The 14,227-nt window shown below is 34.7% G+C and overlaps 1 protein-coding gene across 3 annotated transcripts in view; it reads left to right on the top strand.

Annotated features, from left to right (window-relative positions):
* Plgrkt (plasminogen receptor with a C-terminal lysine) overlaps positions 1 to 12,573 on the top strand; it is a 59,496-nt gene extending 46,923 nt beyond the window's left edge. For 2 of the 3 annotated variants that reach the window (XM_063250735.1, XM_003472187.5), the window contains exons 4-6: positions 6,808 to 6,938; positions 7,485 to 7,594; positions 12,195 to 12,573. In XM_063250735.1, the coding sequence (XP_063106805.1) occupies positions 6,808 to 6,938; positions 7,485 to 7,594; positions 12,195 to 12,316 (363 nt within the window). In that variant the 3' untranslated portion in view covers positions 12,317 to 12,573. Of the gene's footprint in view, positions 1 to 6,515; positions 6,670 to 6,807; positions 6,939 to 7,484; positions 7,595 to 12,194 lie in introns of all 3 variants that reach the window. The other variant, XM_063250746.1, reaches the window with a different exon arrangement.
* The last annotated feature ends 1,654 nt before the right edge of the window (positions 12,574 to 14,227 follow it).

Raw genomic sequence — 14,227 nt, 5'->3', positions numbered from 1 at the left:
ATGTATTTGGTCCATTTTGATAAGGCTTGGCTATCCTCACAGCAGCTGGAAATGAGTCTACAGCTAAAAAGAGTTCTAAAGTGGAGCTTTAGGTGTAGAAGTCATCAGCAGGAGGTAGCAGTTTGAGCCTGGGAGGTGATGTTATTACCCGAGAGTAGCACTATAAAGAGGAGATGTCTGAGAAGAAATTTTGAGGAAAAATGAAAAAGATTTCAAGAGTGACCCTCTCTGGAAAAGATAACAGTTCCTGTCTATTTTTAGATTTGCTTTTCAGTAAACAGTTTTTATAACATACCAGTTATTATTTAGGTGGGCACCTTTAAAGAATTTTTGATAGTAGTTGAGAAGCTCATGGTTTTTTGTTGTTTCTTTCCCATGTTCTGTCATATATTTAATTTGTTGGCATCTTCTGACTTTGTTGAGAAAAGTCTGTATATTTTGGAATCTATAACTTAATATAAAAAGTTTTTGCTAAACTAAAATTCTTAGTTTTGCTTAGAGCAGTTCCATTGTTTATGATAGATGTTTGTATCTGGGACTAAGACCAGCTGTAATTATATTGTGTTCTTTATCAAAAATATCAGCAAGATGCTATCTACAATGCTTTTAAGCTTCTGTTTGTGTTTGTTTTTTAAAGCCACTGATTTTTTAAAAGCAGCATTAACAACAACTTTAATGTACTGTTCACCTTCTCATCCAGATTGTTCTGAAACTATTTAATGGACACTGACCATTTAAAATACAGAAAAAATTGAAGTTATGTCACTTGTCACAACTTTCATTGTGGCTGCTTTGTTATTTTAACAATGTTAGTTTCTGCTTTTTTACCAAAGCATTGGTTTTGCTTTTGGCTTTGAAAGTAATCATAATTACTCTATTAATTTAACAAAGACATAGACAAATACAAAATATCCTCATTTATGATTTTAAAAAATCTTCACTTGTGATACAATTTATAGAATAACGTTTTGGGATTAACCAAATAAGTAAACAAAAAGACAGCTTTCATAACATGTATGATTGTATTATGTATAACTTGAGACTATTAGAAACTAGAAATATAGAAGCAAACTGATCTTTTTTCCTCTGAATTAGCCTATTTCTTGAAAATATGAAGATTCCAATTAAAACAAAATTAAAATTGCAGTAATGATAATTTATAGGATATCTTTGCCTTTTCTTGCTGTGCAAATATTTTATGCATCCAGATGAAATTTAACTGTTTTAATTTTTCATCAGTGGAAAAACTGGGTTAAATGCTTTGTGGGTCTTGATATAACTGCCCTTTTAGAAACTCAAGAGATTGGGGCTGGAGGGTTAGCTCAGCGGCATAAGGGCCTGCCTTGCAAGCAGGCAGTCGTGAGTTTGGTCCCCGGTACCGATAAAAAGGAAAAAGACAAAAAAGAAAAAGAAACTCAAGAGATTGACAAATTGCTGAAGTAATTCTGTGGATGTCTTTAACATTTTTAAACAAAGAAATTGACAAGTGAAAACATAGAGGAAAGAGCAGATATAACAATTTTATGAAGGTAGTAAATTACTACTGCTATGTACAATTATTCCTAATAAGCTATCTCCTAATAAGCTTTTACGTTCTCTTTAAAATTAACTGTATAAAAAATTAAATTACAACATATTAAAAACACATAAAAATAAGTTATTTATAGAAATAACTCAATTGTGGTTCTAATTGTTAAACTAGCCTCAAAAAATCAATATAAAGTCATAATCAGGAACATTTTAATTTCAAATTGTTTTGTAAACCAACATCAAAAGAAACAGAGATAAGAAAAGTATTATAAACAGTTCTGAAAATCTTTTAAAATTGGATAAATAATTTGGTATTTATTATTTGGGCTAAAAACTATTAAGAGTACTCACTGTACATACTATCTTTCATTTTTATTTACTGTTATTAGTATCACTATTTGTGAACAAGGGGATGAGATAAATGTACATTTAAAGGATGCCTATTACTAGTAAATTAGTAGTTATATGGGCTGGGGATATAGCTTAGCAACACAAGTACCTGTCTGGCAAGCACAAAATTCATGAGTTTGATCCCTAGTATCAATCAATCAATCAATAGTTATACTAATATAATTATCCCTTTATGGCTATTAAAGTTTGGTAGTTATCTATTGATTTGATTTCTAAAATGAATATGGATCTAGATCTATGACTTTAAACATAATTTTGTGAAGCATTGTATAATTGTTTTAATTAAGAACTAGTATTACATTTCAATTATATACTTCATCACAATGTTATGTTGCTCATGAAAAGTAATGCATGGATCTTTTTTAAACTTTAGGTTCAAAGTTTATTGCAAATATACAACTTTGCTGATTTATTCAAATGTTGAAGTGATTGGTTCTATTCTTACCAGAAGACCAGAGACACAAAATATAAGATTTGCTCATAAATTTTTAAAATATACTTAAATTTGAGTGCATTTTTAGATTTAGAACAAAGGCACACGGAGTTCCTTAGCATACTATTAACATCTTACACTACTCTCATATATTAGTTACAATCAAGAAGCCAACACTGCATGTTATGATTAAATAAGTTCCACACTCTGGCTCATTAATTTTTCTCAAATACTCTTGCTTTTGCAGAACCCCATCCAGGATCCTACATTACATCTTTTTTTTTTTTTTTTTTTTTGTCTTTTTTTCATTTTTATCAGTACCGGGGATCGAACTCACGACCGCCTACTTGCAAGGCAGGTGCTTATGCCACTGAGCTAAATCCCCAGCCCCTACATCTTGACTCTTTAGCTTCCCCCTTCTACCTATTCGCCTTTCATAATTATGCAGTAGAGCTCACAACCAAGGGCTGGGGAGTTAAGCTCTGCTTTTTTAAAGGAAAAAAGAATATCTACCTAAATGATTTTGAATTCTTGTTTACAGGATATATGGCACTACAAGATGGTCATCTAGACTCATGTTATTTATTTTCTGACCTACTCCTAGGTCAGCCATTTCTCCAAGTAGGGCTGGTTCCTATACTAAAGAGTAGCACTAGCAACTGTGGTCTAGTTGCTCAGTATGCTTGTTTGCAAGTGGTTACAATCACCTTGATGTCCTCCAAATGAACTGATATACACAGTATATTACTTACACTAACCCATGTACCTATGCATATATATATATATATATATATATAGTTTTATTTGCCTGTACCATGTCTATATTACGTTATCATGAGTTCAGACTGATGTCTTTAACTCTCATCCAGAAACATACTGTACATTTTAGTTTTTCCCCCTTGCTTGTTTGTAATCTCTCTCTTCAACAGTAAGAAACCTGGATTCTATTATCTGACATAAACTTCCTATTTTATTCATCTCCAGTTGACATGTAAAACTGTTTCAGAATTGTTAACCTGTACCCTGTAAAGAAATAGCTTTGCCATAAGAGTACATTGCTTATGTATTATTTTGTTTAGTTTATACTTTCGGGACAAAACACCACTTTCCAAGTTAGTTAGATGCTTTCCCTTTCCCATTCAGTGAGGTTGTGTCATACATTTGTAATATATTTATTTTGTCAGTCTACATTCCCAACTTGTGTATCCTTTGACTTTTGGCTGAGTTATAAGCCTTGTATACCTTGTATATACTCTATGCTGTAAAGTTTTACATATTTGACAAATGCAGAGTGCTTTGTATTCATCACAATAGTACTCTAGTTGGTAGTCCCACCACCCTTACAAATCCATCTCTTCACCATCTTTTAGAGTTCCCAAGGGATCCATTTCAAACTGATAGCTGCTTGATCTTTGGTAGAAAAAAACACGAGGCTGTGAATTAATCTATTTCAGGCAGTGGCTCTCAGCTTCTGGCTGTATGAGAGAAATCTTTTGAAAACTTGCACCTTGTCCTCTGTATTCATATGTTTGTTCCCACCTGACATAACTGGTTTAGAGTGTGTGTCTGGACATGGGGACTTTGAAAAACTCCCCAGATGCTCATAGTGAGAGCCAAGATTTAGAAGCACTGATCAGGGGCTCTTCTGTATTTTCATTGGGTCCAAGTTCCTTTTGATAAAAACACAAATGGTCAATTGCTGTATATGTCACTTGGAGAGGTAATATAGCAAGGATGGACTTTACACATTATACAAAAGACATATTATTTAGTTTTTACTCAGAGCTCAAATGAACGTCAACTTCTCCTGATAAGGAAGAATTTAATTTTAATAATCAAAGTGACTTAATTACTTCTAATTCAAAACTCACTTCATTAAGAGCTTAATTCAGCTTTGCCCTTTTTCCTCTGTTCATGTTTTTGCTGTAAGAATCCAGGTTTGGGTCCAGGTGATCTTAGATGTCACAGGCATTACTGCAGGCATAATGAAGAAGGTTTTTCTGCTATTGTTTCTTGTTTTCTGCTTGATCGATCTGGAGTGTGCCAGATAATTTGTTCTGAAGGTACCTAATCACTGTTATAACGTGGGCCCCGGTATAAAGTCCACGGAAACAAGAGTCCAAAACTTAAGTGGCAAAGGCTTTATTGAGCCAGTCCTGGCGGCACAGTCTCTCCTAGATCAAACCAAAGACTGCGCGCCCAAGACTGGGGAAAGGGGTTTTTAAAAGTAAGGGAAAGTGGGGAGGAAACCTGTAAGGCCATTAAACCTGTTGACCCGCATCTGGAAACTGTATTGCTGTCCACTTAGCTCTGACAGTCCCGGGAGTTCCTGGTGTTGCTCAAATTACTCCCATCCTGCAGACTGACATTATCTCAGAGTGGCACATCTGTAGCAATATTTGGGGAAGAAAGTGGAGAGTTAATTATCCCAGGACAGCTTGTCTTCGCCAGTGAGTGCGAAGGGGTCACGAGTTATGAGATGCTGGAACTTAAGTTTTACAAAGATCTGATATCTAACCCATTGGTACATACAGAACAAAAGGAAAGCACCGATCGGGGTTTGGGCCACAGTATTTCCCGATAATTTCTTTGAAGCTAAACAGTTCTTAAAATTGGGGCAGGCTCATTTTATGACAGATCATCACCAGGTCGGGGAGAGGTCACCAGAAACCCAAATTCTTTATGGCCCAGATAGGTGGGTGGGGGGAGGCAATAAGGCGCGCTACAGAACAGGAAAACGGCGAGTATCTATCTTGTGGGAAGAGTAACTAAGGTTAGGTAAAAAGGTTAAACTCATGGGCAAATCTCCCTGCATATAAACACACTACTTTAAACAATGTGTAAATTAGTGGGCCTTCTTGTCTTCTTTAGTTCTTTAGCGAAGACTAGAGGCGCCTACCCGTGATTAACAGCCCTTGTTAGCTTGTTTTAGCACCACTCTTCTTGTTTGTAGAGGGCCGCTCCGTGATTAACATTTCAATTAAGTGAAATTCTTGCAATTCTTTACAGGGGAGAGTATTGCTCAACATATCAATTGGGTCACTTAACATATCAGTTAAGAAAAGAAAACATTTAGTAAGCCGCGGTACAGGTTTGCTATAATACACAAAATGATGAAGCTACTTTCTTAGAGTACAACAATCACATTCCAGGTTGGGTTGGCCATCATCTGTACCCTTCTGGGTGCTGTGGATCTTCTCAGATTCAGCTGCCTTCCCATTCAGCCTATAGTTTATGTTCATTTCCCAAGTATGTCTTAGAAGACCCCCTGGCTACCAACTTTGGTGATTGTTATGCTACTCCTATGTCCCTCGCCATGGGATCCTTACAGAATTTCTTCATACCATAGCTAAGTAGCCTTTCTTAGGCCTATTTTACTCACATCTGCCCTGCAATTCTGCTCTCCTGTAACTGCCCTCTCCCAGAATTCTTAAAAATAAATAAATAAATAGATAAATAAACTATTTTTTTAAAAGGGCAGGGCCACCAATCCTATTTGGGAAACCCTAAGCCCTTCTAAGGTGTCCTTTACATTAGCCAGTACTTCAGTCTCCCAGAGAGGCTGTCAGAGGTCTCTTTTCTATCTCCTAGTTATTGCACATGGTAGAAAGAAGACATTACAGGGAAAGTGAGTCACATTGTTAGTCTTTCATCAAGAATTCTATGCTTGTTATCATATAGCTTTGCTATATTATGCAGTGTGAAGATTTTAGAATTAAAAGCCAAAAATATAATTCTTTTCTCGTTCAAGAATCTCACTCTTCAAATAATGGACGTAAGATTTTCAGTCCATTATTTCTGTGTATTTCCTAAAAACTCATTCAAATATTTAGTCTCCTTCTATATTCTAGGATGTTATGTCTTTTGCTCCAAAGCAGTGCCTTTCACTAAAGGCACTGACTAAAGTGGCAAAGGACTTGGCACAAGAAGAAAAACATGGCAAAGAAAAATCTCTGTTGATGTCACAAATACCTCTTTATCATTATATGAGAGTGTGATATGGAATTGATACTCCAAATGAGTATTAATCTGTAATAGGATGGATTTGGAAGGCTTTGTATGGTTTCCATAAAGTGTTAACAATAGAACCATTTAGGTGTATCTCTGTTTAAAGATTCTGATCTTTTCTGATATGTAACAGAAAAAGCTGAACACATGCCAGAAGCTTGGACAGAACCTTCGGATCACATGCAACCATGAACTCAGGAAGCAGAAATTCAATATCAATATTTAATATATCAATCAAGACAATTTCACTGCCAAAGTGACAGATGGGGATAACTGTCCAGAAGGATGTTAGTCAATGTCTTAATGAGATAAAAAAAAAATCAAAGCAATTGAAGCATAAAAATCCACTGAAAACTCACACTGTTAACTCTCTGTTCAGATTCAAAAGATGAGTAAGTACACTTTGTTTTTTGTTTTGTGCTCAGCTGGAAAGGCAGTTACTGCTGCAGAATGAAATGAGGGAAAGACAAATGGCTATGCAGATTGCTTGGTCTCGAGAATTCCTCAAATATTTTGGAACATTTTTTGGCATTTCAGCCATCTCTCTGACAGCTAGGTATGTTTGCTACTTTCTTTAAGATTTTCTTAAATAATTTACTGTTTTGTCTTCAATCATATTATCAATTTGAGTAAGATAAGACTTTGGTCCAAATCATGCACATATAAACAAAGAAATGCCTTGTAGGTTAGTTATTGGGGGTAATCTCGGTAGAACCAGGGTAGTAGTAGTTAGTTCCTTAGATTTCTTCTGTTTTTTCTTTACTATATAAATTAAAGTGGGGCTTAACCGGATACCGAGATAAGAGGTCTCTCTGGGTTTATCTCTACAGTTTTTGAATTATAGTTTTCAATCCTTATACTTTTAAAAAGAGGAATCTGAGTCTCAAAACCAAATAAAAATAAACAAGTCATAGGCCTTCCCATGAGACCTGCAGAATGTAATAAGAGGTATTGTATAAAAGAAATTTCCCATAGGAAATTCAAATGAATTAACTTCTGAAATAAAGGACATTCTTACAAAAAGCAGAATTTTTTCGTGTGGCCATGTGTAGATATTTAGACATTATTCCTTGATACAAGGTCTTCTTTATTCTTGAAACAGAGCAATAAAACAAAAGAAGCCAGCCTTCTTCATTCCTATAGTTCCATTAAGCTTTGTTTTGGCTTACCAGTATGATTTGGGCTATGGAACTCTTCTACAAAGAATGAAAGGTAAGTCTTTGATAAACCAGAGTTCCTATTTCCTAATCCATTTTCTGGTTCAAGAATCCTCTCTTTATAATCCTTGACTTATGGAGATTCCAACAAAATCCATTCTCTAGCTTCTGATGTCTAATATTTTTGCTTTCACTTAATTGGTATCTGGAGTCAGCTCTTATCAGCTCATAAGAACTGACTTTGAAATTTTGAGAAATTTTGTAAACAGTGGATGTTAAACAGTTAAACAGTTAAAAATTTAATAAATTTTTAATTTATTAAAAATTAACATATAGACTTACAATTTCATAAATTACATTATTAAGTATTTTTAACACTAAGATAAAACACTCAGAATTCATGTCTCTTATTATTTTATCATAAAATATATTCTTAGATTATTTGCATCAATTATATCTGTATGATAGGAATGCAGATACAATAATTAGACACAACAAAAGTGACAGCCCATGATCACGTTGGGAGCATTTAAACCATGGAAATCTGCAAATGCCAAATCAAAGATTGTTTTTTTTTATTTTGTCAATTGTCTAGACCATAGGTGGTAAACTCTGGCCTATGGGCTAGTTAGCTATTTTAAAAAATAATTACATTCATGCCTAATTATTTATGTTGTCTATGGCTACTTCTCTATTACCATCACAGAACTGAGTCACTGAAATACAGGTACAAGACACCATAAATCTAAAATATTTACTCTTGCCCTTTAATACTTTCTAACCCACAGTTTCAATTTAAGAGCCTGATTTAAAAAATACTGAGGATTAAACTTAAAAGTATGCTATATCTGTAGCCATTATATTGTGAATACACAAAATTTTGAGGAATTTTTAAAAATGTTTAAAACTATCATCTGATTTAGTTAAGCAGTTGTGCAGATCATTTTCAAATGAATAAAGTTCATACCTGTGTCATTTAGATGGCAGTATCTCATCTTTAATAAATTGAGAAGGTAGGATCTTGGGACATAAAGACCAAGAACCTGTTACACATAGAAGACACCTCTGAAGAACAGACATTTCCTAGGAAGGCTTCAATATTAGTGATAAAGCTACCTACTATAAGAAATATACAGGCATCAATAAAGAAAAATAAATAAAAATTAAAAATAGAAAATGATAAGACACACAAGCAAAATTCAACCCCAGACCTTCAGGCCACCCAGGACAAGTCCAAGGGACAATAAGGTAGAATAAAATCGAGGCCACCCATCTGAAATTTCTGAAATGATAGTAGCAGAAGTTCAAAAAAAGGTGCAAGAGACTATAGAGGACAGATCAGAAATAATCTCCCAGGCAAAAAGGAGATGATAATCACAATTAAAGACTTACTCAGCAACTCTGGAGTAGAATAGATTAAAAAGTAGAGAAGCACAGGAAAATGATGGAAACCATGACTGCTCAGTTAAGGAAAGAAATGGAATCCATGAAACTGATTCAAAGAAATATCCAGGAAATTAAAAATTCCATTCAAAGTTTGCAAAATCACAAAACAAAAGTGAAGACAGAATTTCAAACGTGAAGATAGGATTATAGCTAGAAATCATGAAAAGAAAGCGATCTTAAAAATAACAAGGGACTATGAAAAAAGGAAATGTAGGGCTGGGGATTTAGCTTAGCAGCATAAGCACCTGCCTTGCAAGCAGGCAGTCATGAGTTTGATCCCTGGTACCGATAAAAAGGAAAAAGACAAAAAAAAAAAAAAAAAGGAAATGTATAATCATTATTTCATTATTTTACTTTTTTCCTATTAATGTAGTAAAAACACAAACCATCATTCATGTTGAAACAATATTCTCTCACAAACTACAGTTGATGAATATTCAGCCAAGATCACTGAAAGAATTCAGTAATAAAATTGCTAATGGGATATATGACTGAGTAGTACGTTTTATTATGTGCTGTATCTATATAAAATTTTAATAAATTTACATGCATTTAATTTTCTGGGGAGCTATTTGTTAAATATTTACTAGAATACCATTCCTCTCACAGGATACTGGCTCTTTTTGCTCTCAAAGATGGTACTGCTGTCATAAAAGACATTCCTGTGCCAGGGAGATAGGGTAGCTAATTAGTCTGGGATATCTGGGTTTTCAAAATTCCCACCATTTTTCTGAGAGCTGAACTCTCAAAAAGAGCTTAATGTTCCTTCTTAGGACTTTAACCCAGAGTGCACTGAAAATAGTGGCTTACCAAATTGCATTTTTACAGTCTTGAACTTTCCTGGCCTGTGAGTCTACCATTTATTCCATTATATTGGTCTAGTATGAAAAAGGAAGAGTTCCAGACTGCTCTCTAAGTATTGAACTTAAGGAGTAGAACATTTCATTCATAGGCCTAAGGAGATGGAAGAGTTACATGGTCTTAAAAATTCCCATTTAAAAATGGAAATACATTTTCCACATAGAAATTATGGGAAAATTCCATTTTGGGTCAGATATTATTGGTGTTATAGTTTGGCGTATGTTGTGAGCTAAATTTTTGCTTATAGACTAGAATTTGATTCACAGCATCATTGCTATGGAAAAATGTATTCTGAATTACAAAACATGGATATATAGATTAACTTTTGGAATACAACCCCCTTTTAAGCTGTAAACTAACTGTACAGGACTAATTTGTTAATGTTAGATCTCATTTCCACGTCCTTCTCAGTTTCATGTTATTCATCTGCTTAACAATTCATTAGTCCAAACTCATGTCTCATGTTTATTGGAGATGAGAATTCATAATCTTTTTTTCTTCTTCTTCTTCTTCTTTTTTTTTGTACCAGGGATCGAACTCACAATCTGGTGCTTTTCAGGCAGGTGCTTATACCATTGAGCTAAATCCCCATCCCTGAGATGAGAATTCTTAATGATTCATAAAAATGGATATATGCCAGGGATTTAGTTCAGCCGCATAAGTGCCTGGCTGGCAAGCCAGAGGTCATGAGTTTGATCCCCGTTTGGCTCATGCCTACTTTTGGGGAAATATGAGACAGGGCAACCCAGACCCGTCACCTTGCCTCAAAGACTACACATTAGCAACTCTGCTAGACCAATTCGCATGCTTAAAGCCAATTGAGGGGATAAGGAAAACTCCTAGACAGCTCTGCACATATCAATACATGGAAATCAGGCCAGGTGTAGCCAAAATGGAGATAATTGCTCTGTTTTCAAGGAGAGTTGTCCAGGTGGTCCTCCACATACTATATAGCCTTCTCTTGAACATATTACTAAAGGAAAGCAAGTTTATTTTTCCAGTAAGTTGGACTATATATTAGGCAACTATTACAGTTTCATTGGTATAAAACTTTTAATTTCAAGACATATTAAATAAATTTCCTCTAAAAAAAGGAGGTAAGTTTAGAATCCATTAGGAAATATCAGTGTAAGAAATTTAGGGTTATATTCTTTTGTCCTGCAATTAGTAGCCTCAAAATATACAATCTCTTTTTGGTTGTGTCTCTCACAGGGAAAACATTTAGTCTTTCATCAATGACATACCAAATTTCATAGTTTTATAATTATTCTTCCCTACTATTTAACATTGAGGTAAAACATGTTTGAAAATGGTGAACACGCTCTTATTATTTGAAAACTGTAACCTGTACTATTATGTTTGCAAAAAAATTAAGAAATAATAAATGTATAAAGCAATGAGTATACTAAATACTCTGGTCTGATCAACATACAATGTATATACGTGTATAACATCAACTTGTACTTCATAAACATATACAATTATAAATTGTTAATATAAATAAAAATAAAATAAAATAGCGTATTAAAAGAGGAGTACTGATAGAAAGTATTTACCTTCATTACCAAGGCAGGTTTATAGAATGTTAACAACATACATTGTACAATTCTTAAAAATTTTTGTCAATTTGTCTTCAACAATAAAACTTGGCAAATGTCACTGGGCCTTGAAATCACTGCCTTGCCTGCTGGTAGCTGTTTGGATGAGAAATTGTTTATAAAATGTGTATGGGATGGGGATGTAGCTGAGTGGCACAGCGCCTGCCTGGCAAGTGCAAGGCCCTGAGTTTGACTCTCAGTACAAAAACAAAAACAAAAAAGTATATGTATGTGTGTAATACATACAATAACTAATAAATATTTAATATTATTTTGGATATTTTAAGTGATTTCAGGTAAATGAATAGCTTTCCTGAATAATTGGACTTTTTAGGAGACATTATTTTCTCTCATTATTTATCATACTTAGTTTATGTTAAGGGGCGATGTCTAGGAATATATCTAGATCTCCTTCCCAAGCCTTTCCGCATACAATTAATACTGATTATCTTGACTTTGGTTCAAGGGGAAAATTATTTACCTTGGAGTTCTTTCCTGTCTACACTTTAAAATGCTGTCCTCTGTCAAACATAAATCTCTAGCACTTGACTTGTCTATGAATCATTATTTTGTTCATTATTTTGTTTCCTGTGGGAGGTATACTACTCCTGAGGAAAATGGGTGAAATGTGTAACTGAGATTTGAGGGTGTGGCCCTATACAATGCTACAGCTTTTCAATGGAACATGGCAATCAGGCTTCCTCAAAAAATGCCTCTGTCGTCTTACATGTTTCTGTTCTTTATTTTAAGGTGAAGCTGAAGACATACTGGAAACAGAAAAGAATAAGTTGGAGTTGCCAAAAGGAGTGATCACTTTCGAAAGCCTTGAAAAAGCTAGAAGGGAACAGAGTAAATTTTTCCTAGGCAAATGAATCTGTGTTTACCCACTGTATCTCAAAGCACAAAATTATTGGCTTGAATCATGATCTTTATAACTTTTTAAATGCTCAAGATTTTGATATAATGGATTTTATTTTAAAATATTACAATGCAAGGTAAGATTTATGGGACTATTTTAAAATAAAATTTGTAACATTCAACACAAAATCATGTAGGTATTCTAACTTTCAGACTTTTATGTGTGTTACAAATGTCTAAAAATAAAATTAATAAATTATTGTGTTTTGAATTTCTGGAAGCAATTTTCTTGCTGCTTGTAGTTCTGTCACATAAACTTTCTCTATCACATTCTATTATAACAGGTTCTCCTATTATTTGGATTTGAAATTGTATCCTAGCACCCAAACGAATCAATATTTTGTCATCATTCAAATATATAGATTGAAATTACTATGTAGACACTGTTCTGAATGTTGCGTACATGTTCTTATGATCAACCCACAAGTTCATGAAGCAGACATTATTTTATGAATATGGAAACTGAGACACAGAGATTGAATTACTTGCCCAACATCATACATGAGTTTGGATTTGAACCTAGACAATGTGATCCCAATGTCTGTACTCTACAAGGCCTTGAAAAGTTAAGCCTTAACTTTTATTTAACTGTAAGAATAGTTATGAAAAAAAAAAAACCACATTCAAACAATGACTCAGACATTGTGAGAAAAATTGGAAGGAGCAGAGATTTAGACTCATGGGAAGCTCATAAAATATTCCTACTTATACCATTCTTCCAGATACAAACCCTTTATGAAAATACAATCATTCCAAAAAATTTTTGATACCTATTATGTATCAGGTACTGTTATGGTCATCAGAAATACATCAGTGAGTGAATAGGAAAGCACCTTGCATCTTGGCCAGAGGAATATGTTCTAGTGGGGGACGGAAGAACAGGGAGAGCAATAAATAAACAAGATTTTTAAAAACTAAATACATTTTAATAGAAAACAAAATATAAAATAGTTCTTTTTGGAAGGCAGAAATACTTAATCCTTTCTGCATACATCAGAATTTGTATAGGGTGACATGTGACTTATTCCTAATTATTCTTTACCAGAATCTTTTTGTTTGTTTGTTTTGGGGGTTTTCTTTTTCTTTTCTTTTCTTCTTCTTCTTCTTTTTTTTTTTTTTTTTTTTTTTTTTGGTGGTATTGGGGATTCAGCCGAGGGCCTTGCACATGCTAAGCAAATGCATTACCGCTAAGCTGCACTCCATTCAACCATAATCTTTCTTTTCAGGGAAGAAAATTATTGGTAAAAGTGCAGCCAAGAAATGCTCTTTCCCACTAGCACTGCAAGAGTCCAGTGTTCTCAGTCAATCCACCCACCGACTTCCATATACTTTTGGTGTACTCAACGTACACTCAAGGCTTTACTTTTTCCTGATACAATGTGCTACCAAAATCTCTGAATTTCAAAATTACCAGTATCACAGCCAGTGCCAAGAGTCAAACCTGAAGATGTTCCCCTCCGCCAGTGCTAGGTCTTCTCTTCACAGTAAGAGTAATAGTCATAATAGCAATAATAAAAAATCCTGGTTCTGTCATCCAAGAAAGTGATTCATCGTTCCCCTTCACAGTTCTGTCCCCATGTCTCTCCTTGAGGATGATCCACTGAGGGTGTCTAGGGATGTTGCAGGGGGGCACTTGGTAGCTGTCCTCAATAAGTATGCTGGAAGGAGGACAAGACATAAACAGGAAGGTGCTTGCACATGGGTCCCAAGGGCCCCCTGGGAACATGCCACTGACCTCAAAGCATCCTAGTGCTCATTACGAGTCCAGAACCATGCCTTGGTCCTCCCTGAGTCCCATGACACACAGGCTGCATGGGGGTTGGGCTCTTTCACAACCCATCACTAATTTGCTCTGCATGTCCATG

The sequence above is a fragment of the Cavia porcellus genome, unplaced genomic scaffold, assembly GCF_034190915.1.
Source record: "Cavia porcellus strain 051 isolate PalLab524CR breed Dunkin Hartley unplaced genomic scaffold, mCavPor4.1 scaffold_1, whole genome shotgun sequence".
In the NCBI taxonomy this organism is placed as follows: domain Eukaryota; kingdom Metazoa; phylum Chordata; class Mammalia; order Rodentia; family Caviidae; genus Cavia; species Cavia porcellus.
Note: the sequence above shows the minus strand (reverse complement) of the source record. Positions and strands in the feature narration are given on the sequence as shown.